Here is a 25,243-nt window from a genome sequence, read left to right as displayed (position 1 = left end):
GTGGCACAGACCTGAGGTACTTTGGGAAAGGCCTCCCTGGATTTTGTGAGAAGAGAGCTTAGCCACTTGGTTGAAAGCTATCACCACAGGGAGAGAAAATAAAGCAACACTTGCACATTTTATTTACTAGTATTGTCAGCTTACTAACAGCCTGGATAGTTCCAGAGCTACTGATCCATGGCAGCTGGGGAAACTAGACTTCCTGTTCCTTAGTAGTTTGCCTGTAGCCATGCAGGGCAGCCAGAGGTATGGAGCCCTGCCTCACACACTGCCCCCAGTGAGACTTTCAAGCTATGTAGACTAAAATAAATTTTCTGAAAAAAATTTCAAACAAAATATGGTAAAGGCATTTTTCAAAACTGTTCTCAGCAAAGTCAATTATGTTTTGAAAATAATTGTTCTCACTGTATATATGTGAAGCTGATTTTGTACATATTGCAGTATCTTATTCCTATGCCCATCAAATTTCAGCATCTTACTTCATAGGAAAGTCACTTTTAATTAGAATCCCATATAACGGACCTGCAGCTTTTCCCAGTTTTATGTCATTTGCTGGTGCCATAAACATAATTTCCATTGACAGTAATCAAAATCCTCTTGTTCTGTTATTCTTCTATAATTATCTTGGCCTTTGGTGGCAGAAATTTCTGACAGTGGTCCTCTCCTATGCTTAAGTGCAAGCACCATAAACAGATGTTTTATCCACGTTTCATTTCTAGTACTAGAAAGTCTAACGTACAAGGACTTGCTGAAAATGTGCAGCTTGATCAAATGGTGACTGGAATTTACACAGTTTCATGATGGGATGTACAAGACAGTATAGCCTGCAAGACAATTCAGCTGTGATATTAAATCCTCTTCTGGGTATAGTGATTCAAGAATGAGCTGGCTTCAATTTCTGAAAGCCTAAACTACAAAAGATCAAGAGTCATTGTATTGACTTACTGGGAGAACTACACTGTTAGTGTTTTTCTCATATCTTGTTAGTGTTTTTCTCATATTCTCATTCAGCGATGCATGCTGTGTGTAACACAGTAAGGTCACATTCAGCAGTAATGTTTTCTCAAATACTGGTGTTGCAGTCAAACTTCATTATTTGAATAAAGGAAGAGTTGCTTCCTTGCCTGAGAATATGAATGCCCTGGTGAGATTTTCTGCAATGTTCCTACACGGTAGTCGGTGTGAGGCTCTTCGGGGGACAGGTCTATTTTGTGACTATTCATCTTGCTTAAAATCCAATAAAAGAAGCTTCATTGATTAGCTCCTAAGACAAAGAAACTACCTAGCTATTTTTTCTGCTGCAGTTTCCCAGGGCCACTTTAGTATGCCTGCCTTATGTCAGCAGTCATATTTGGTTCCTTCTAACCATTTTTTTTAAATTTACAACTAGTTTTTAGTTGAAGTCATTGCTCCTGGTTATGGAAAAGCAATTCAAAGTTATATTATTCCAGTGTAGTAATTGTTTCATGCAGTACCGTTGGAAATTTTAATCTTAACCACAAGGTAATCTAGTTATTTCAACTTTTAAATTCTCACATATTTTCACCTTGCATAAATGTGAACTTTGAGGTGGCCAGTCTACAACATTCAACCCAACAGGTGTGGGGGGGGAAAAAATCCGTGTCAACCACAAAAGGAATTCAGAATTGTATTTATTTATCAATTCTTGTGTCTCAACCACAGCTACGCAAAGCAGCTGGTTTACTAATTGTTTTTTTTTGTAGTTATAAAGTACTATCTTAAGCCTAAAGAAAAATGTTGTAGTGAAGACTTGCATGTAACCTATGTACAAACCAGTATTATAACATAAAGAAACACAAAGCAAAATTCTGTCATGGACTGTGGTTTTCTGATGAAGAAGAGAAGGGGGGGAAACCCAAACAAACACGGGAGGGAAAAGAGGAAGGGAGGAAGGGAGGAAGGGAGGAAGGAAGGAAGGAAGGGCATGTTCAATACAAACCTCTAAGTGTGTTGAATATTAACAGCAACCGCAATTACTGAAATAGCACTTTTAAGAAACATCAGTGAACAAAACAAGCAGAGAAGCAACTAGCATAAAAAGCATAGCAGATCTTCCAGGAAAGTTGCTTTATAAAAGTGTTTTAAGGTCCTTGAAACAAAAAGGCATCAATGCAGAAGAGATCTACACGATAGGAGTCTGAAAATACTGAAACCAGTCACTCAAACCATCTTGTAGCAATTCTGTCCCTGTCTCTTTTAGTGAGTGAAGTTCTCTTGTTCCCCACTTAATTCCTATTGCGATATCTATTGTTGTAATCTTTTAGATGACTTGCAGTATTAGGCATGTTTATGCACTGTGTGCCTGGTAACAGCACAACACGATTATGTATTTTTTTCAAACTAAACGAAATCCTCACTGAGAGATATGTTTTCAGACATGTTGCCTTCCCTGTTCACATCCAACCCAGGCACATAAAGATTGGCTTCATGGTGCCTTCTTCAAATCTGCTTCCTCCTTCACTTCCACCATGCTTTCCATGTCAAAATAATAAACATAAAACTAAGGTCTGCAGCTAAATTTTATATCACTGAGACTGAAAATTTCTTTTTCCTGGGTGATCTTCTAAGATCTTTGGTGCAAGTGACCCTAGTATTCCAGCAATTCTGCTGGATAGTCAGCATGATTTGTTCATCCTAACTGCAAATTAGCTGTGATGTAGATATGATGCCAGTTCTTGGGGAGAAGCCTCCCAGTAAATTGCATTGTATCTTACCTCAAGTTTCTTGTTCCAAAACCACCCACCAGCTCTTGAATTTAGTTTGGTACAAAGTTGTAAATGGAGAAATATAGAAAGATAATCAGATCTCAAAAGGTAGTGAGCTTTTCTCCTCTCAGAGGGAACTCTGGACTTTACATCCTACCTGGTCAGTTTGAAAACATATTTTACAATATGTCTTGAAGTCTAAGATTAAGCCCTATAGTGCTTTGTCTCTGACACATTTGGCACTATATGTCAGCACCCTGTAGTTGCAAGTTCTGAAAATCCCTTGAATGTAAAGCACAGGTGCACTGGTTTCTTTATAAATAGTCCTCCTTTCAGATTTTAAAGTTATTCCTAACTTCCATTAGGGTTTGATAGTACTCAAACATGCAGGCAAAAATCTGATGTAGCTCTTGGATTTATGATGTTTTGTTCTAATTTAAAATGCAAACAATAATAGTGACGTGAAATCTTCAGTCACGCTACCTGGGTTTTTGACCACAAACACGTCTTTTAAAGCAAGGCTGAGCCTGGTGAAAACTGACCTGGACTAACTCCACTAAAATCAGTGGAAAGGCTCCCAGTGTCTTCAGTGACCAAAGAATCATAACTTACCAAAATTAAGAAACTAATTAAAATCTCAGATGCTTAAAAAAAAACCCAATGTTTGTGACTGTCACCATTTGATTGTAGGGTGACAAGAAACTGTGGCAGATGCTTTGCTAATCCCCGCCCTTCTTCCCCCCCTCACTCCCCACTCCCCACTAAAGAAAGGCAATAGGAGGGCAAAGAGAGGCAAAGAGAGAGAGGACTTGCAAGTTGGAAAAAGTTTAAAATGTTTTACTAATGCTACTAATAAAATAGAGAAAATAATACAAAATAAACAAAACCAATCTTGAATTTCCCAGCTCTGCACTGCTCCAGCAGCCGCAGGGCAGGCACCCAGGAGTCCTGGGTTGGACGCCACAGAACTGGAACTGGATTCAGGGATGCAGGATCTGTCACCAGGCCTCAGATCACAGCAACGGCAGACAGGGTCCTCTCCAGATGCCAACCGTAGTCGAAGAGAGCATGAAACCCTCGTGATCGCCCACTTTTATATGGTGTTATGACATGGATGGGATGGAATACTTAGTTGTTTAGTTTTAGTCACCTGTTCAGTTCACTTCTCCTTGCTTACAGGACATGCATTCTTACCAGCGACATTGCATTCCATCACTATGTCTGGAAAAACATGTATCCAACTTCAGAAAAGTGCAGTTACTAAGAAGAAATTAGCTAAAAGAAAAATTCACTAGAAGAGACACTTGTCTTGTTTTCAACAAAACCAGGACAATGATTCATATGCCAGCCTTCCTAAATAGTACTGGATAACACTGTTTGGGAGCACTGTGCCAGCAGTAGGTTTTTTTTTAGTGTTTGGTTTGGTTTTTTTTTTTCCCCTAGATGAGATGAAGAAATCTAGGTTGTGACCTCCTGCAAATTGTCACAGAAACGGGAGATACAGTATCTTCCCATGCAGTCTGTATACATAACTCTCATGAGTAAATGCCTTGATTCTTCTTTTCTTAAACTTAATTGGGAATTGAGTAGATACAGTTTATAGTTTGTTTAAAATTAGGGTCACTGCTGTTTCACATTACTGAATAGCTCTCATGCTTCTTTTCAAAATTGGTTGTTGAAATAGGTTCTTCATTTATTACTAGTAAATCTCTAGAGGAAATAGTTATGTGCAAATAACAGGTATAAGTCATATTTAGAATAAAATTATGGTGATGTAAGAATTGTTAAAAATGCAAAAAACATAATTCTTCTTAATTTCAAAACTGAAATCATGTACATTGGGCCCAACCTGTTGCACCTCTGTAGACCGGATTGTTTCACTGTGAATGGGGCACTAAAAAAACCAGCAACTACTGTTACATATTTGACTACCACTCTACATACTAGCAATAATAAAAGGGGATTGGAAACAACCCATGTTAGAGTGTTTCATTTATTTTTTTTTTCACAAGCAGGGTCTTTAATTATGTAGAGTAGTTAATGGAACAAAGTAGTCTGAGCTATTTTGAGAGCACAAGTTTCCTCAGTGTTTAGAAATTTGGCTTCTGGACAATTTTGCTGATAGTTCTGCAAAAATTGTTTTTTTGGCAGTTAAGCAATGGTTGTAGTGTGTCTGCATTTGTTTTTTAATCACAGTGTCATAGCCACATTTTTCCAGTCCAGTGAAGCAAGAACAGGCTTGCAGATTTAATTTAAGATGTTTCTGACTCTCCGAAGGCGTTCTTTACTGGCTAAATATATTTACTATTGTATTGTTCCCAGGCCTAAGAGGTCTCTGAACAAAAGGCAGCATTCTTCTCCCCAGTTGCAAAGTTCATTTTTGGATGTTTGTTAAGGTCTGTCTAGCTCATAGACTGGAAATCACAGACACAGGTTTCCGAACAAAACAGGGCAGGGAGCGGCTGTTTGAAGTCTTGCACCTGTTTAACTCTAAAAGCAAAGGCCTCGTCTGTTATTTTGTGACAGTCATCCAGTGACTGGCTTGACTTATTTAATAAATTATACCATACTGTCTCGTTTTTAAAAGGACCTGTAAAATTCAACAGGATGAAAGTAATATTAATCTATATAGATGTTGTGCTGTTTTCATATGTGTTTCTTCAAAGGTCTATAAGCTTACAGAGAATTACTGCAGTTCTGTAGATTCATTAAATCATCTTCTAGGTTTCCATAGCAGAATCAAAATTTCTATGAGATGTTTCAAAACAACTATACAAAAGATGTATGCTTTAATATTACAAGATTACTCATAAGGGATGAGAAATTTCAGAGGGTCTGAATTTCCCATTTTTGCCTAACCACATTGCAGAGGATCTTGACAACTTCTATTTCAAATTAATACTAATAATGAGTAATGTTATTGTTAGTCTCATCTTTTCCTGGCATGGCATTTTTTCCATCATACTTAAAGTGTGAGATTTAAATATATGAGACACCACTCCGTTTTGAGGCCTAGACAGTAAATTCTGTTTATGATGCAAAAAGAGAACACTTGGAAGTCAGTGGCATGCTTAATATGTAGCAAATATTTGACAAAGGATCTGATTTTCAATCTCTACATGGAAATTTTTTTGTATATGGCCAAATTTAATTTTTGCTGCCATTGCCATTCATCCACAGTATATAGCCCTGAAGTAATCAGGATGTCCAAATATCAACAAATGGAATAGCTTTGCTGAAGTTCTAGAGGCTATTAGCTATTATGCTACAGAGGCTATGAGCTATTCATGCTATTAGCTTATTTAAATTTGTTCTGTCACATTTATTTTAAAAATTGTAATGCTTCAAGAAAAACAGCAGATAAAACTGGATTAATCTATAAAGATTAAAAGTATTGTTATATAAACTGGAAAATTCCCCTATGCAAGTGTTTCACAGGAATGAAGATCCACTATTGAGAAGACATCTTTTGGAAATTTGAGACTGCCTGTTTTCTTAAAAGTTGTATGGCATTAATTAAGTTGTTTTACAATCAAGAATAAACTTGTGTTTGCATGTAATCTAGCTCATCCAGAAAAAATATAAACCTTTGAATTGATTTAATTCCTGTCTGTTTTTCTGTGATTGCATTGTCACATAGAGGTAGGCAAGCTACATTTCAATGAATCAGCAGGTACAGGATGTAGTCAACGTGCAGTGGCACACAGCTTGGTGTGAGGTAAATCACCTTTCCCTTGACTGGTAGGCATCCAGTTTTAGGTTCTTTAGTTTTTTCCACTTGGGTATGTGAATTGAGGCTGTGGAATTTATTCCCAGAGTTGAATGCTACAGGCACTGTAACACTACACTTCGTAAAATCTAAGTTCGGTTTTGGTCTCACTGTAAGTTATTAGACTGTATCAGTATGCCCCAACACTATGGAAAACAGCAATTATATTCCTTCATCTCTAAACACTTTAAAGGAATTGCTTCTTGTCTGAAGGACACAGGTTTTCCTTGTACTGAAATATGTCTTTGTGAAAAGCCTAAAGTCATTTTTTACATCACGAGAAATTATATTTGAACTACTGGCAGAAAGAAATAAGTCTACGGGTTATGACCACCAACAGCAAAGGCAAAATCAAAGGGTGACACAGTGTCTCTTTAGAGTGCTTATGCATTTAACTGATAGCATTTCTCTGCATAATAACCCATGACAACATGGCCAAGAGAAGGGGAAAGTTGTATAAATAACATCCTTTTCAGAAGTTCCAACCTAAATAAAATATGTACATTAAATTGAGTAAAGCTGATATTTTCTTGGATCTGTCACTGAACAGATTATACATGTCTGTAGTTTGTCAGGATTAATATACTTTTTCTCATTCTCTTTCCCATCAGAAATATGGTAATTGACAATTTTTAGCAAGGAACAGTATTTTAATCCAGTGGGCAGATAAATCCTGTTTACAATTACTTATTTCACTTATCCCATGTATGTAAATACTTGCTGATGCCTTGTTTTCTCAGATCTCATTTTTACAGAAGTGCAGCCAACATAATCTGTTTTAGAACTGGCTCAGGAAAAAGTAATTTCTCATCTGAGCTGTACTCCCCCAAGTGATAGATTTGGGATTTCAAGACCAGTATTATTAGCATTAATTTCTTAAAGCATTTGGAGAACCTCATCGTGACAGAGGTACACAGGTCACAAACCTACCATATGAACTTCAAATGATCACGAAGTGATTTACAGTTCTGGCATTGAGTGCTTCACCAAACAGTTGTACTAAATATAATTATTTGCACAATACTTTCTTCTGGGATTTGACCAAACAGTTTGTATAAAACTAAAGACTACCCCAGGTTTGGGCGCAAAACTTGGCCCAAAGCAAACGTTTCTGAAGGTCAGAAAACTTTGAATAACTTGTTTTGTTACATTCAGATACCCCTTTGTGTTTCTAGTAGACGGCAGGAAAACCAATGCCATGAGAAAAGCCTGTTATTTCAAACGAACTGACCAGGAACTCCAGACAACTGGAATGCTTCCAGTACAAAATAATCTATCTTCTCCCTTCTCTGTCCTTTTTTTCCCCTCATTTATGGCCACCCAAAAATACGCAGCTGCCTCTCAACTTCCTGGAAAACTCTGAAGAGCTTCCCCTTTGCCGTGACCTGGTCCCTCCTTCCCATCAGTGTAGGAGGCACTGCTCATCCTTTTTCTCTGCAGATGTGAACTGCAGTGATGGTCACCTCTTGTACGTGCTTTGTCACATGGCAAAGCATTTTAAAAATACTAAAAGGTGGAATGAAATCTCCTCTATCCACCCCATTGTCAGAGGGAGGGAAATGCAGAAAAACTATACTTTATATGTTCTTTGGCTCATGGAAGGATTAGAATTTATGGCTTTTAACTATATTTTCAGAATCTGTGGTTAGTTTTCCAAAATTTTCTATGAATGTAATTACAAATTAGGAAGTCCACAAATATTTTGAGACTGTATTCCTGACTGCAAAATATTTATTTGGTATGATTATACTCCAAGAATAATCTCATTTTTAACATATCTTTACAAATTTATGTTTAAAAATCCACAGTGAAAGATTCCTTTCTCCTTAAATCTCCTTTCTGCTGCATGCATTATATTCCCACCAGTTTCTTCAGATCCCAGTTGCTGGCCCCAGTCTAGCAAATTAAATTCTAGGTCCAGTTACCTATTCAGAAACAGTGATGGGGCAACCTCATTACATCCCTAACTACAGAGCAGTAAGTTTATAAGGCTCTCACTGCTTGGCAAAGACCTGTTCTCATTGCTACATCAATTATAGGTTCCATGTTGCAGGTAGTCCTGAAACTGAACTTCTGCTGAGCATTTAAAACAGGTGGGAGCAATATTTCTGCAGGCTTGCCAACACCTTTCATTTTGTCCAAAATGCATTAGGCTCTTTCTGAATATCAGCTTCATGATCTAAACTGGCAAAATTGCTAACAGATCAGAGCATACTAGGTGCTCTTGAGGAAGTTAGTAAAATACATTTAAATGTCTTCTCTGGGTGGGAAGCTGGCATCCTTGCAGAGCATATATTAATTCACATTGGTTTTCAAGTGAAGTCACTTTTCAAGTTTGTTTTTTCTCTCAGTGGAGCAGTTCGTGAAGACAGAGATTTTGGGTTGCTTTGAATCTTTTATTTTTTCTATTTATGCATAATGAATGAATAACTAGGCAAAAGGTAGTTTGCCTGAAGTTACTTAATCTTTCATAATATCTATTTATCGTCATGTATGGGACATCTTTTCAGTTTAGGCAGTGAAGAGGCAGACACCTCTCAGAACAGCTCCATCTGTAGACGCTCCACAGCCAGGCTTTGGGAAATGTTTCAAAGTCATTTTCCTACCCAGCTGAGAAAACAACTGAGTTGTAATGTGACATGAAAAATGAGGCACTGTTTCAGAATGGGAAAAGTTGCAAAGAAGTTAATGTTGTTTTTGGGTTTTTTTCTCTCTGCCTATTTTGAAGGCAATAGATATAGTAGTAATGCTTACTTGAACATAAAGATTTATAGAGAAATGTCTGTGAGGAATTGTATTTAAGTATAACTAAACAACTCCCATGTGAAATTGCAGGGGAAAGACTGATGCTAGCATATCATAAAAGTGAAACTAAGACTGTAATGGCTAACAAAACAGAGCCATCCTCAGAGTTCTCCTATAAATGTTGTGTGACAGTAGGTATCCTTACAAAGTAATGCTTCCAGTTATCATTGATGCTTTGACTCACCAGCTGGTGAGTGTCATTCGAAAGAGCATTTCTGCTACTGGGGCATATTCATTAAATGAAATGCTTTAAACTAAAAGAGTGTGGGTGTTATTAAAACTGAAAAGAGGCCAGACTCGAATTAATAAAACTAAAATCAGATCACAGCTTTTAAAGGCAAATTAGGGGCTTCTTTTGGTGGTGGTATGTATTCCTGCCCATTTTGGAAGTAGTTACCTGATCATTAAATCACCGATATCAGATATATGACAGACCTCCAAGAAACAGATCTGTAGTTTTTTCCTGCGCTGCTGTATCTGGAAATCCCCATTTGTGGGAAGGAGCTGAAAGGTCTGTTCTTCATTTTCACCTTTATGGGCATGGACCACTCTGTTCCAGGACATCTATGCACAGTGAAGTGACCAAACTGGTAATATGGAATAACTCTTGGTTTAAGAAGATGTATATTAAGCTTACCTTAAACATACTTACTTGAATATGTTATACCATGTCACCCATTATCTTGAAAAGCAGTGTTCATTTGGCCTTCATTTAGATTTTCAGGAAAAAAAAATTACAGTGTGAGACAGCCCTCTGAAAGAAGTAGTTGGAGTCTTAGTAAACATTTGAGGTTTCCTGGGCAAAGTGACAAACCTGCATGTTTAAGGAGACAGGAAAATATGTTTGGTCTCATTTTTAGACTACTATACAAACAAAAATTACTGAAGTGACGTATTACACTTTTTCAGTACAATTGTCACAGACAATGTTGTTGTTGAAGGTATAATAAGCTGTTCCTACTATGCAGCTTGTCATCCCTGTATATATGTGTGATTAGGCAGCTGTATAAAGATAAAGTCATCTAATGGTCTATGAAATGTTCTGGAAAATACATGTTATTTAGATAAAACTTGATGCAGCTTAGTGTAGTGAAGGTATTTCTACCTTCTATTGCTATTCTAATTCCTATTTGTTTTGTGGTTTTTGTTTTGTTTTTATTAGAGGACAACAACGGATGGTCTCTGCAATTTGATAAACACTATACAAAGGACAAATATAGTAAACTGAAATCTCTGTATGCATTTCAGACAAAGACACCTGAATGCTGTAAGTAATTACAGATACTATTTGTGTGATTATTACTAAAGATCCCTAGAAAGAAACACACAACAAATATGCTTATCAGACAGAGAAATATATCAGTTTCATTTGTAGTAAAACAGACTCAAGGTCTCAGATGAACAATTGCATTGAAACTAATTTCAGTTCCATTAACAATGATTCATTTTCTGTAAGAGAAGTGTCAATCGTGCCAATTAGGAGGGTAATATAAATGTTTATCTGAATAAATTAATACCATTAGAAGACCAAGAAACACACAACTTTCAGAGTAAAATGGAGGCAACATTCCTCCAAATTCACTTCTTTGTATATCAAATTATTCTTGCAAACCCACTTCACTTCTGCGGGCATTCATCCCTTTGTGCAGATTTTCTGGCTCTGCTGTCTACTATGAACACTAACTTAAAGCACAGAGATGGGGCCAAAGGGAGCAAAGACTTCCTGATCCATTTTTATCCCATTTTCACTTGGACAGGATTGTGCTCATTCTAGTAAATATAAGAGGACTAAATAATCTAAAAAAGAGCCACCAAAAAAAAAAAATCTGTGACAGATTCCTGTATATCAAGCCTAAAGCTCAAGAGGTTTTGCAAGCTCTTTCACAGAAGTTAGGAGGTAACTTTTATATGTTAGGGTCTTCCCAGGTCTAAATCAATTACACAAAAATAAGTGCCTTAATTTCTGTTTAACACAGCCTGGTATGTCTGTCTTGGTGCTCACTGTTCTTTTACACCATTTCTCTTTTCTCCACATCCCATCACACCACCCCTCCCGCCTTTTGGCATGACCACGTTCTTGTTCTCATGCAGTGGCTGGTGCTGTGCCAGCAGAATGTACCTGCCAAGGGCTGGAGATCTTCTGTGATGCTGCCAAATTGCGTGCTGTCCCGTCAGTGTCTTCAAATGTAACCATAATGTAAGTAGAGCAGTAAAGTGGTCTCTTGCTTTTTTCAGGTTTGACTATCAATTCTACAAATTTTTCATGACTACAGCCTTATAATTATGACCAGTTGGCTCAGCTGGTTCTTGTGAAAGTATAGTGTCTCTCTGTTAACAAGTCCTTTAATGTTTTAAGTACAGATTCTCCCTGCATTAAAGGAGAGGAAAGGAACTAAAAGACTCTGTGTGAAGCGATTGTTTCATGTTCGTAACAGTGACTTGAGCTAGAAACAGTTTCAGGAAATCAAAAGAAATCTTCAAAATAAATGTTTCCTTTTAAAACACAGTGCTCAGGACTTTTTTTTAATTATTCTATGATCCTGATGGTATTCCTAGTCTATATTCCTGCCATTGAAGTCAATAAACTTTAACTCAGCGGAACTACCTGCTTGAGCAAATCTTTTTAGCCTGATTTGGTGTCTCTGAATATGCTGTTACTTAAAAGGATTGAATCTGGACTGGGTCATCATACAGATACGTATGTCTAAGCCAAATTTTTTGAACAGAACAGAGAATGGTTGATAATGGTCTTAGTTTGCATGTCACTGTTTGAGAGGCCATTTTCTGTGCAGTGAGCAGGGGGCAGCATCACTTGTCCTTACATGAGGGCCTTCCCTGTAGAGCAGGAGTACAGATCTTTCTGTTTGGTACTGCTTGGTGCTCACATGTAGCTGAGGTTCTCCTTGTTGGAACTGTGTTCAAATACCATGATTCTTCATAACAAGGATTGATCTGGAATGTCAAATGGGTATTTAACCTGGCTGTTGGCTCAGGGTCAACAATGACTTCAAAAACAATGGCCCAGTTCTAGCTTTAGGAAAAGCAGTGAGTTGGTTCAGCTGGCTTTCTGGTTGGACTCTCCTAATCCAACCACATCCTGAATGATTTTTGGTCTTGAAAGGACACTGGAGTCAGTGCCCGATGGAGATGGAGACATAGGGACACATGCACTGGGAAATAAACCCTATATGCATTTGAGATTTGAAAGAAATCTATGGTTTAGTTTATCCTCAAATATATTTAACTCTTAGATTTAGCTGTCTTTTTGTCAGTTGCTCTGGGGCCATGGATTTTTTTTTTTTTTTTTGTGATAAAGTATTTGGCTTACTACTTAATTAGATACAAATACTCAGACAAAAAGAGGCAGCATATTCAGATGGTTTCATGTTGCTTTTTTTATTTATCAGTGTGAAATAACAAAAGTGGCAGCACTGTAGGAAGCCAGGAGAGCAGCTTTACTGTGTGTATTCATTCCTACAGGTCTCTTCAGAGGAATCTGCTAAGGAAACTTTCTGCTGACATTTTCAAGAAATACCAAGACCTTAAAAATCTGTAAGGGAGTGCTCCAACTTCAAATATCTATTTAGCAACTTAAATGTTCATCCTCTTCCTCTCACATACACAGAACTTAACATCTAAGTGCCAGCCCTCAGTTGACACTCAAAATTCTGTATTGTCTTACCCTTCAGCACCTCATCTACTTGTACAACCTGTTTGGCTCAAATATCTTGATTTGAGATCTCTCTCTTTGCAAAAGTCATAATTTCTTCATATCTATTTTTTTATATTGACTATTTTATACCAGAAAAAAATGCTGAACTTTCATCATGTCTGAATGAAGTTACATTTATAATGGACAGTAATATGCCAAAAGAAATTAAAGTAACTTAATCTGTTTATTCTGCAAAATGAACATTTGAAAACTTAAACTTCTGATTGTTGTGGGAAGTTCACTCACATGGCACTTGGTTCTACTCCTGATTGTTTCTGGTACCAATTTGATAATGGCTCAACTAGTCAAATTGTTATGGCAACACAATTCTGTGTTACGTTTTATGATGCATGACATATATGTTGTTGAAAAATCATAGCATTTAACAAGTTTGATTTATGTAGAATTAGTGAAATTAAGAATTAAATGCACAAGTCTAGAGGAGGCCTCCTACGTTACCAATTCAAGATACTGAACATTCCTGGGAAACTTAATGAAGTCTAACTTTTATGGCAACTGGGCTGTGTTGCAGCACCATCTTGTGTTCATAAAACCAAGTGCCATTATGACCTTAAAGTCTTGAAAGATAAATTTTCATTAAAAGAAATCCATATATAGCTTAGAAAACATTTGTTTCTAATATTAATTTCACACCTTTCTGATAAATAACTGTACATTTTCAGAAAGCCCTTGAGCAGTGTTTGACACAAACCCATTTTGTAGAAGCCAGTGCTAGATTTCCTATTGCTCTTTAACAAGAATGCATCTGGATGCTTTATTAACTGTAATTTAATTAAAAGGATTTATACTTAAAGATTACTCAGAGAATAACACTATGATGCTTTTAAATTATTTGAAAAGGATTTAATATTTGCAGTTGATAATATTTTTGAACTCATTAGTAAGATGTGGTTTATGCTTTTATTATATTAAAAATAAAGCATTTTGAAAATTCTCTGAGACTAAAAACAGAAAATTCAAAACTACATTTGAAGTTGACACTTGTGAAGGAAAATTTTGCTTGTGCCAGGGTTCTGGCTAAACATAAAGATCAGGTCACACAGGTGAGAACTGCAATGTTAGTATATAAAATGGTTGTCCCAAACAACCACTTCATTGTTCATCTCAGGCAAATCAAGGTGCTTCTTTGAATTGATTTTGTAAATCTGCTGGTGGGCCAGTATTTCTTTTAAAACACCTTTGTAGTGTTTATAGCTATAGCTATGAAAAGGTTATTGTCAAATTTAAGGTGTAACTATTTTAAGAGCTTCTTTTCAAGTATCACACATGCATTCAGTTTAGGTGGTGGATCTTAATTGGTTATTCATGCTTGCTTTGACTTTGCTGCTTAGAAAAAAACAATCGTCATCGGTTTTATATCTTCTTAGGTATCTTCAGAATAATAAAATCAGAGCTGTATCTGAACGTGCTTTCAAAGGTTTATATAACTTGACAAAATTGTAAGTATTGCTTTTTTAATATTTCTGTTAAAAGCAGCAGGAAGAGCTCTGAGAGTCACTGTGGACATCTCTCTCTCTCTCTCTCTCTGATTTAACGTTGGGAAGTTGCAAAATTGTCCAAAGCTTTAACTCAGTGGTTGGATTGAGAAAGCAAAGATAGATTAAGAGCTGTCTGTGAAAGTTTATCTCACAGGAAAATACTCTGAAAATATTAATACAAGTGTTGATACGTTGTATTTAAAAGGAAAATTTTAAAATGTTGTACCTCTTATTTTTCCGTCATGAGTGTGGTTGATTATCTGTTATTACAGCTGCTGTTATTACCTTCCCAGACCATTTATAGCAGCCCTCCCTCTTAATTTCTCAGACTTTTTTTTTTTCCCCCCATAGTTCTGGTACCTACATTTATGGCTAATGTCCTTAACAAAGACTGAATGAGATCCTGGGAACATTCATGAAATGAAAAGCTCCACAGAAGGAAACTGAGAAGGGCCTAAAATATGCCACAGCGAAAATATAAGATTTAGCTTGTTGTGTTTTCTCATAGATAAGACAGAATGTTCTACATAATTGTCCTCACTACAGAGAGTCCTGCCTTGCTCTCAAAGAAGGGCATTAAAATTACCATAATAGAATTATGAAAATTTCAGCAGTATTCTGATAAATTACCAAGGGGAAAAAAAAAAACCCTTAAAACTTGTTTTCATGCATCTGATGCTAATTAACCATTCTATTCCTTTATCTTTGGTTGATCTTGTTTTAGATACCTGAGTAACAACAAGATAGCCAGTTTGAAGCCTGGTGTATTTGAAGATCTCCACAAACTTGAATGGCTGTATGTTGTTTTCTTATTTGTATGTTTATTTTCTCGAGGAATAATTAAAGCAAGAGAAAGAAATATTTGAATTGCTTTAATTTCTGTGCATAGCAATACTTTATATGAGATAACAGCTAAGGAAGAGTTCCTGTTACACTGTGTGAGGTAAAAATCCAATTGACTTTGGCCAGAAGATTAGACCGGAAATTAGCTCTTGAGCAGTAACGGTTCAAATGACTGATGACTTTTACAACACTAAATATTTATTAGTAATTGCTTGTTAAAAATTAATACATTAAATCATTCAGATACTAAGAATAGTAGAAAGATTATATTTTGGGTAGGTCTTTCCCTGTAAATAGTGCTTGAAATGTCCCAGAGAAAACAGCTGTCATAATCCAAAATATTGGGTTTTTTACTGCTTTTCAGACAGTTGGAAATGAAATACTATTTTGACTCAGTAAAGTTATTTTTAAAAAAGCAAATAATAACATGCCTAATGTTTTTCTGTGCATTTTGGAACACTGTTAGGTGGTGCTGTTTTATTTTCATTGGGAATCCATTCAGAGGGTCTTGATCAAAGAATTTTAAAAACTCACAGAAAAACACCTTTTCCTTAGTTGAAAGCAATTACATTCTCTAAGTTAATTTTTTGTTTTGCATTAAATTCTTCTGGAAGGAAATTAATTCAGTGAAGACCCTGACCTGCTAAGGAGTAGTGTGTTTAATTTTTTAAGTAGTTTGAATGGATTTTTGAAGAAATCCACTTCAAAGTAAGTTACTTATCATCTGTTCAATTTAAGACTGAAATTATCAATCTGATGCATGTTTTCTCGTAATTTATAGGATAATCGAAAATAATAGGATAAATCGGATCTCTCCATTAACATTTTACGGACTCAAATCACTTATTCTCCTGTAAGTATAGAATAAGAACTGAAAGTGTGATTTAAAATAATAAAACAGAAAAGGCAGATATATATTAAAAACTTTGTATAAGGATTGTGCTTGCTCACCACAGAGCATCTGTGACTTTTTCTTACTCACAGGCAAGATATGATGGAGTAGGAGGATTTTGGCAACAGTGGACATGCGCTGTCTGGAGAAGTATAGGGAGATGGGTAGGAAAAATGGTAAAAAGACAAAATGCCTGAGCAGGCAAGGCCGTGGCAGCTGTAACAATGGGTGGCAGTTGTCCACCAGAGCCGGGGTGCAGGAGGAAGGGGTCCCAAAACTCCTGCCCCCAGCTTCCCTTCCCAAGAGCCTGTCCACAGCCTGCTACTGCCCTCTGCAGCCCCAAAGACAAGGGATCCCTTCCCTTGCAGCCCTGAGAGAAACCTCCCTCCATGTCCCACTTCTTCCATCACCGATAGATGCTGTGTGTTATGACAGATTAGTCAAAATGCTTGTATTGGCTTGTTATGTTTTATTTAAAAAGAAGTGGAAGTGAAGTGAATGAAGTGAACATCTCCCTTTTATGTGATAATTAACAAGTTAAGGATAAAATACTGCTCCACAGGATGTCATGGGGAAAATATGCAGAAGTTTAAGAAAATACTACCTCCAGGACTCTGAGAAACACATCAGGCTTTGCCGCCTTTTTTCAAAAGTTCAAACATAAGAGAGGAGAATTTTTTTATAATGTAATTTTTGGCAAATATAGCCATCTATTCACTTCTTTTTTTGTTTTTCAGAGAGATGATGAATAATTCTCTTACTCATTTGCCTGATAAACCTCTGTGCCAATATATGCCAAGACTAAACTGGTTGTAAGTCTGCCTTATTTCACTAGAGAAATATTGGTTTGCTGTCTTTATATGGCACTTCTGAACTACTTTTTCTAATGTGGCACTGGATCTTGCAGAGTATCTGCTGGGTCACTGCAGGGTTGATGACCTGGAGTCATCAACTAGATGTACAGGTATATTAGATGTCTTGTTCCCACTCTTTTTTGTGCAGTCATGAACGTCTGATAGTATTTTTCTTTAATTACCTTAGAATACCTGCCTGAATTTATTTTCACTGACTGATGCTTTGTTTCTATACACCAGAGACCTTGAAGGCAACCATATCCATCATGTAAGAAATGTCACTTTCATCTCCTGCAACACTCTAACTGTCCTGTAAGTAATAGGATATGTTAGTCAGCCAGAGTGAGATATGTTTGTGCTGAACAGTCAACAGCAAACACAGAAGTTTCCTGAGTATCATGGTTATTTAGATCTCAAGCAGATTAAATTAAAATGCCTGCTTTTAAATAAGCACCATACGGAATAACCACTGTTCGCATTTATAGCAAAGTTCAGCATTGATAAATGCAACTAAAGTTCACTGAAACAATTTTGATTGATGTTTTGGTTTAGGAAATTTCATTATAAATTTTTACTTGGAAAAGGTAGCAAAAAATCTCATAATAAAAAGCAGCAAATGTACAAAATAGAGAGCTTGTTTCTTCATTTTAAAGAGTTTGATTGGATGGCTGATTTTAAAATTTTCCCAAACGTTTCTTCAGTCGTGACATAATCAGCTTCAGAAAATCCCTTCCACTTTTTGATAGGTAACAGGTACCATGGTACCTGTTACTTTCAATTTTTAACACTTGTGCAGTGCCCATATTCTTGGATTTCTCTTTGCTTTTAAAATCCAGGTAGCTCATTTAAGGAGCAAGCTCAGTGGCAGATGAAACACAGGCGAAGGAGAAGTTGCACGTCCACACGCCTGTGGCTGAAAAGCTTTACAGCCCACTGAATCTTCCTCCTGCTCTCAGTCCATTTATACCAGCCTCCTATGGATATATATAAACATGCACAATTACATGTGTGTATAGGCAACAAAAGTTATTTATCAAACGGTAAAATATTAAGTTTCAAGATCCAATTATCTTGTTAACTGAATTGGGCAAATATTTTAAGATGCAGAGAAGAGAGAATTTTAAAAGTTTATAAAAAGTTTTCTCTAAAACCAGATAGATGTCAAGAAGCAGCAACATGTTTGTTTGATTCTTTCAGGGTGATGAGACAAAATAAAATAAACTCTTTACATGAAAACAGCTTTTCTTCTCTCCAGATGCTAGATGAGCTGTGAGTAGACTTATTCTCTTACTTGTACAACAAGCCACAAAGTTTCATAATTTATATTGAAAATATCACTTATGATAAGTTTTATTTCACATAAAATTCTCTGGAAATAGCATCCAACCTCAAGATTTTTCTATATATTTCCCAGGGAAGAAAGTATCTATAAAATACAGGTTGTTTCAAAAAGATATACCCAATTTCAAATTGAAATTACTTTGAAATTGGGCACATCTCTTTGAAACATGCTGTACATACCCTGTATCAATAATGTTGAGTTTTGCTCATGAGATCATTATGTTCCCTGAACGGAATAATGTTAATCTTACATCACCACAGTCTAGGTGCGTGTTTGCCTTCAGTATCTTTTAGACCACTTTACCAGCTTCAGTCAGATGGAGACCTTTGCTCTTCTGTCCACAGTTACCAGGATTTGTGTTCTGTGAAAATAAGGAGCAAGGCAGAGAGAAGAACTAAGGGAAAGATGTGCTGGTTAGCCCATGTGAAAGAATTCCCACCACAAAACAATACCTTTTATTTATTTCCAAACTCCTACAACCCAAGTTAAGGGTATTTTACATTCTTCTTGATGTAAATAAAACAATAATTATGTTTCTAATTTCATATCTGGACTAGCAAAGAGAGATCTGATGTATCTATGTTATCACCTTGCTTTAACAGCATTCTTTTATAGTCCAAGTTTCTGGTAAACTACATAATAAATAATATCTTATTTGGCCAATAGAATAAAACTACATATCTTGAAATTGCAAAACTGTTCCATAAAATTACTGAGCCTAGTAAGAACTTACTATATCCTACCTGTGGTTGTTTCTGCAGAGATCTGGCTAGCAACAAGATTGAATCACTTCCTCCATATATATTTAAGGATCTAAAGGAGCTTTCACAACTGTAAGGATTCTTGATTATTATTATATATATCTGTATATTACTCATTTGATATGATGCTTTCAGTCATGAATACTGGGAAAGAAAAGAGCTCCTTTGTTTGTATGCTTCATTTGAGCTCTGCCTAAAAAATATTTGTCCCCAAAGTAATTCTGTATAACATATTGCCTGGAATAGTTTTGTAAAAGATGTGTATTTTCTTGTCCCAAAAGACAGCAAGTTCAAATTTTACCTTTTTCTAGATCTTGTTAGTATATACAAAATGCTAACTATATCGTGAGGAATTAATAATTTGATGGTAATGTTTAATGTAATATCAAGATTTGGCTCTAAAGAGAGATCATAAACATGTAAGAGCATCATACAGTTGACTTGTTTGCAGCTGCTTTTTTCCTGTGAAAGGATTCCAAAAAAGCATAAGATATTATAAAACCAGAAAGTCAGTCTCTCTTTTTTTCTGTGACATGTATATAGGGAAAGTCTCAAATGCTGCTGCTGGAAAGTCCCAATCTTTCTCATATAAGCTGAAGGAGGCACTAATAACAAAACTGAAGACCTCTCTGGAGGAGAGGAGGTAGTGTCTAGAATAGTCTATTTTTGTACTTTTCCAGCATCTTTGGGATCCACCACAATATACTGGGGAAACCAAGTGTGTACAGCTGCATTTATTGCATTTGTGCATTTTTATTACAATATCAAAATGAAAACATAAATAAAAGTTATAGGGAGAAGAAAATGTGATGTGCCTAAAAATACTCTTGCACAGAGTGACAGTATCTAATGCAAATGTCTGTTATTATATTCCACTGCCTCTGTCTCTTGAACTCACAGGAATGATTATGAAAAAAAATGTTTTAGCAACTAGCAAATCCAATTGCAATTTATTTCTAAATACACGCAGCTCTGCTGGCTTCTTTTACTTGAAAGACAAGTCCAGGTAGTTTAATAACTAAATATTTCTATGGTCAAAACCTTTAAGCATCAGGTTGGGGGAGGCAGTTGTGTGTGTGTGTACGTGGCAATTGCATGACTCTGAAGCATCCAGCCACACTTTGCACTGGCTGAGCAAGCTGAATAACGCTACATTAAAGTTACCATTTGCAGCTGGAACTGCCAGCTGTACAAGTCATTCCTCCAGCACTGGGAAAGCAAATGGGTCATGTAGTTTGAGTTTACATCTAGAACAAGCTGTAAAGAAGATGTACAAAGCTACTTACCGTCTCTGTTGCATTTACAGGAACCTTTCTTACAATCCCATCAAGAAAATACAAATAGATCAGTTTGATTTTCTAATTAAACTCAAATCCCTGTAAGTATCAAGTTTTTATATTTTAGCTATATTTTCTTTGTGATTATGTGCATCACTTTCAGAAGGATGTGATCCAGAATATGTTAAGAAATTGCCCTTGAAGTAGCTTATAGTTATGTTGATGTTGCTCAACAATTTGAGCCTGGAAAATAATTACTTGCAATACTCAAATTTTCCTTCCTGAAAATACCAGTTTCATAATGGAAATTTTTCCAACAAAAAGAGAGCTTAGAAAAGGACATTGTCTCTTCTGCTATTACAGAACAAGATTAATGCAACCCTCATTTGACCTTGCACAATTCGTTCACAGGACTTAAGAGTCATGCAAGGTCCAGTTGGGGCTATTAACACCATGGGCATGTACCATTAGAATATGCAGAGACAGGAATTACAAAGGAATTTGGTATATGTACAAGTTTGGGGACACATTTCCATCCTTAGAGACTCCACTGCTAACACCATGAAAAGAATAATGTAAACCCAATACAATTCAACTGCCGTCTCAGAGGGAGGTGGGACTTTTACAAATTTTTTAAGAGCTTAGGGGGCATTTTAGTGGGTGCACTAACACAGCAGCTCTAACTCCAATTCTGCCAGCAGAGCTCTTCCTGAAGCTGCATGATGGTGCAGTGACAGTCTGGCTAATCTGAAATTATCCTGTGGTAGATTTAAGTACATCTTCACAGACCACTGCACATCGGCAACATACAGCTTGATAGAGCACACACTTCCATATTGTGGGCTTTTTTTCTTGTCTCCTAACCAAACTGCCCACTAGCCCACAGTAACTAACCAGTAAGACTGGTACTTTTCTCTAGTTTCGCCTAAATGTGCTCAGAACTCACATGAATACTGCATTCAAAGTACTGAACAAAGAATTCAAATAAGGCTCCCCACAAGGAGAACCAAAGACCTCTGACCAGTTGTACATCTAAACAGTGGATGGGATGGACTGGAAGAACATAGAAACTGAAGTTCTAAAAGAACAACTTACACAGTTACACTTTACTGATCTAGCACTTTCAGGGGAAGTAATAATGCTGTTTTCAATATATTTTTTAAGAAATCCTATCTATGTGTCACAAGAAAGCCGGGATCTTCCCTTCCACGCCATGTTCTGCATTCCAGTTTTGTGCTGCTCTTGGCACAATGAAGACTGAATTCCTGCAGTGGTTTGTCTAGTAAAGTACTCCCCCAGATAAAAGTCAGAGGAGATGTAAGATATCACTATCGGAAGTTATTATTTTCCGGGAGATGATGAAAGAACATCAGTAGAACAATACTTTGGAAGGGCAACATAGTAAACACAGATTGGTTGCTGAGAGCACAAAAAGAGCCTTCATTGTGATTTTGGAAGAACAAGTTTATTAAAATTAACTGCCATTTATTTTATTCCACTTTAGCCTTTATACAGACTTTCGTTCAAGTTTCAAAGGAATGACAGATTAGATGCAATTAAAGTTCATCTCTAGTTCCCTGTCATCACAGAAGCACAGGAAAAAGCTCATAAAATTTGCTCTTTTACTACTGAGTTTCCATGACCTTTTACTGAGACTATATTGTTTACAGCAGCTTGGAGGACATTGAAATTGCAAATATCCAGAGGAGGATGTTCAGACCCCTGAGAAACCTTTCCCACATGTAAGTAAATTATTCCAATTGGCTTTCTTTTGTCTGAATTTTACAATTTACAGAATACTGGATAATTGGAAACAAAAGTGTATGAAAAGCAGCAGGTGAGCACTTGTCAACTTTCTACAGATTTTGATTAATTTTTCTTCTTTCAGAGTATCTGAGTAGTTATTAGGTAGATGTGATATTCTGGCAACTAAAAGAGAATATCTCTTATATATTTTTCTTTCTCACAACCAGATACTTTAAGAAATTCCAGTACTGTGGATACGCCCCTCATGTGCGCAGCTGTAAGCCCAATACTGATGGGATTTCATCCCTTGAGAATCTCTTGGCCAGCATCATACAGAGAGTGTTTGTCTGGGTCGTATCTGCTATCACCTGCTTTGGGAATATTTTTGTCATCTGCATGAGGCCTTACATCAGATCGGAGAATAAACTCCACGCCATCTCAATAATGTCTCTCTGCTGTGAGTAATTCACGCATAAAAGAATATTAATTTAGTCTGCTCATAGCATTTATGATATTTGTTATTATATATTATATATTTATTATTATAGTAACTTATTTCCAGCACTGGATTAACTAAACTTTCATGCTGTTGTGAAAAACAATACAGAATGCTGTGTACCTTATGCATCAGGTGGTCTCTCTGGCAGCTGATAAAGTGCAGAGTTTTCATGTTTGATTTTAATGCTGCAGGTATTGTGTTGAATTCCCACCTTCTTCAGAAAGAAGAAATACAATTCCAAATTTTTCAAAGACACATAAACCTAAATTTTACTATGCAATTTTAGGTAAACAGCAATTTCTGTGTGCAAACATTGTGTGCAAGACAGTTATGCTATTTTTGTATGAGCAAAAGATTACTTATGCAAATGTAGAAAATCAATCCCTTCTAGTTCCCTGATATTAAGAATTAGAGTATTTTAATTTTTATTTTAGTCCTAAAAGCAAGACAGGTTTATGGACAAACTATATGGCAGTACAGTCACCATAATCTCAAGTACCCTGTCTCAATACAGCACAGTCTACAAGCATTTCACAGATGCAATGAGTTGCGTTTTGAAAAGTAATTGTCAACAGTGTATAAAATGATTGCAAGGTTTCTAAATAGAGAATGTCAGTGATTTTTAAAGCCTGTTGTTTAACCATGGGAACAGTCTGAACCCCACAAAAAACCTCCTCTTCACTTCCTAGTCTCAGAAGACTGTGCACAGCCGTTTTGAACTAGCATAAGGTGGACAAACCAAAACTAAACTTTGAATCCAGCAAAGATGCCCTCCTTTTCAAAGCAAATTATCTTAAGCCAAATGTCAATATCAAAACAAATAAGACCTGATAAAAAATAGGTTGCAGAATAATTCTACAAATTAAGCCATATCTTTCTCTTCAAAAAAATCAGGTTGGAAAAAAGTGTGAAACATAGACAGCATAAATTAAAAATTAAAAAAAAAAAGGAGGAATAGAATCGAATTATACTGCATTAATTGTAATTCACAATAACATTCTAACTGTAATATTGATTTTATATCTATATATTAGCCAACTTGTAAATATTAATATGTACTCATATATACATGTGTGTTTCTGCTTTCCAATATACATATGCACAGAGAATGGGAAATTCAGATGTGTAAATAATGATGTTAAGCACTGTGCCCACAGGTGCTGACTGTCTGATGGGAATATATTTATTTGTGATTGGAGCTTTTGATCTTAAATATCGTGGAGAATACAACAAGCACGCTCAGTTGTGGATGGACAGTATTCATTGTCAATTGGTGGGATCGCTGGCTATTCTGTCTACAGAGGTGTCAGTCTTACTGTTGACTTACCTGACTTTGGAAAAATACATCTGCATAGTTTATCCTTTTAGGTGTTTGAAGCCCAGAAAATGCAGGACAATTTCCATTTTGGTTCTTATCTGGATAATTGGGTTTGCTGTTGCTTTTATCCCGCTGAGCAACAAGGAATTTTTCAGAAACTACTATGGCACCAACGGCGTCTGTTTTCCTCTTCACTCAGAACAGTCAGAAAGTTCAGGAAGTCAGATTTATTCTGTTGTCATTTTTTTAGGTAAGTTGAATTTCTTTTTCATAAACAATTATAGCTGCAAATGAACTTAATTTTCAAACAAATAAGGTAGTTTTGCTGTGATGTTCACACCTTGTATTTAGATGCTCTAGTTAGTACTAAAATGTTTTTTCCAACCTGAATGTTTTACCACGTTACATATAGACTTCCATATCTATAAATGCATGAAGGGCTGAGAAAGTAAAAAGAAGTTAATGACCATTACATTCCTGAATGAACAGACTTTGTCAGGGAAGTAGAGCAATGGTAAAACCAGGAGAGGACTACATATTAATAGTTTGGATCAGATGGAAGCCATTTGTCAGGTGTCAATGAATGAAATAAATACCTGAGTAGAGGCAAAAATTCAGTGTTCAGGTGAAGACAGACCCAGATCTTCTGGACACTTAATTGTACAGGCCTAGCAGTTTAGACTAAACATTTTTCTTCACTACCCAGCCTGTAAATAGGTGATGTGGAACTTCCATTATGTTGTGAAATTATAATGAATTTTAACTTCTTAAACAGGTGTCAACTTGGCAGCTTTTATCATCATTGTGTTTTCATATGGGAGTATGTTCTACAGTGTTCACCAAACAGCTATTACAGCTACTGAAATTCGGAATCATATTAAAAAAGAGATGATCCTTGCTAAACGCTTTTTCTTCATTGTATTTACTGATGCACTGTGTTGGATACCCATTTTTATTTTGAAACTCCTTTCTTTACTCCAAGTAGAAATACCAGGTATGTCCTTTCTTCTGTGAGGCTGCTTCAGTTGTGTCTGTATAAAGCGTTGTTTCTACTTCAGAAGAAAAGTAATTGAATGTATAGAACTACATGACTATAATGAACTTTATATCACACAATATATATTGAACTATATTGTTTTACTGCTTAATTGAACTATATTACTATAATCACCAAAGACTAGTTGCCTTTGAGCTAGCAAA

The 25,243-nt window shown here is 36.2% G+C and overlaps 1 protein-coding gene across 2 annotated transcripts in view; it reads left to right on the top strand.

Annotated features, from left to right (window-relative positions):
* Positions 1–25,243, top strand: part of RXFP1 (relaxin family peptide receptor 1) — a 45,854-nt gene that overhangs the window by 16,726 nt on the left and 3,885 nt on the right. The window contains exons 3-17 of one of the 2 annotated variants that reach the window (XM_065061446.1): positions 10,463–10,567; positions 11,392–11,497; positions 12,781–12,852; positions 14,401–14,472; positions 15,236–15,307; positions 16,136–16,207; positions 16,984–17,058; positions 17,341–17,412; positions 18,298–18,369; positions 19,204–19,275; positions 20,510–20,581; positions 22,151–22,222; positions 22,454–22,683; positions 23,883–24,293; positions 24,819–25,037. In XM_065061446.1, the coding sequence (XP_064917518.1) occupies positions 10,463–10,567; positions 11,392–11,497; positions 12,781–12,852; positions 14,401–14,472; positions 15,236–15,307; positions 16,136–16,207; positions 16,984–17,058; positions 17,341–17,412; positions 18,298–18,369; positions 19,204–19,275; positions 20,510–20,581; positions 22,151–22,222; positions 22,454–22,683; positions 23,883–24,293; positions 24,819–25,037 (1,794 nt within the window). The remainder of the gene's footprint in view (positions 1–10,462; positions 10,568–11,391; positions 11,498–12,780; positions 12,853–14,400; positions 14,473–15,235; positions 15,308–16,135; positions 16,208–16,983; positions 17,059–17,340; positions 17,413–18,297; positions 18,370–19,203; positions 19,276–20,509; positions 20,582–22,150; positions 22,223–22,453; positions 22,684–23,882; positions 24,294–24,818; positions 25,038–25,243) is intronic. The other variant, XM_065061447.1, reaches the window with a different exon arrangement.

This window comes from Columba livia, chromosome 4 (assembly GCF_036013475.1).
Source record: "Columba livia isolate bColLiv1 breed racing homer chromosome 4, bColLiv1.pat.W.v2, whole genome shotgun sequence".
NCBI lineage: Eukaryota > Metazoa > Chordata > Aves > Columbiformes > Columbidae > Columba > Columba livia.
Note: the sequence above shows the minus strand (reverse complement) of the source record. Positions and strands in the feature narration are given on the sequence as shown.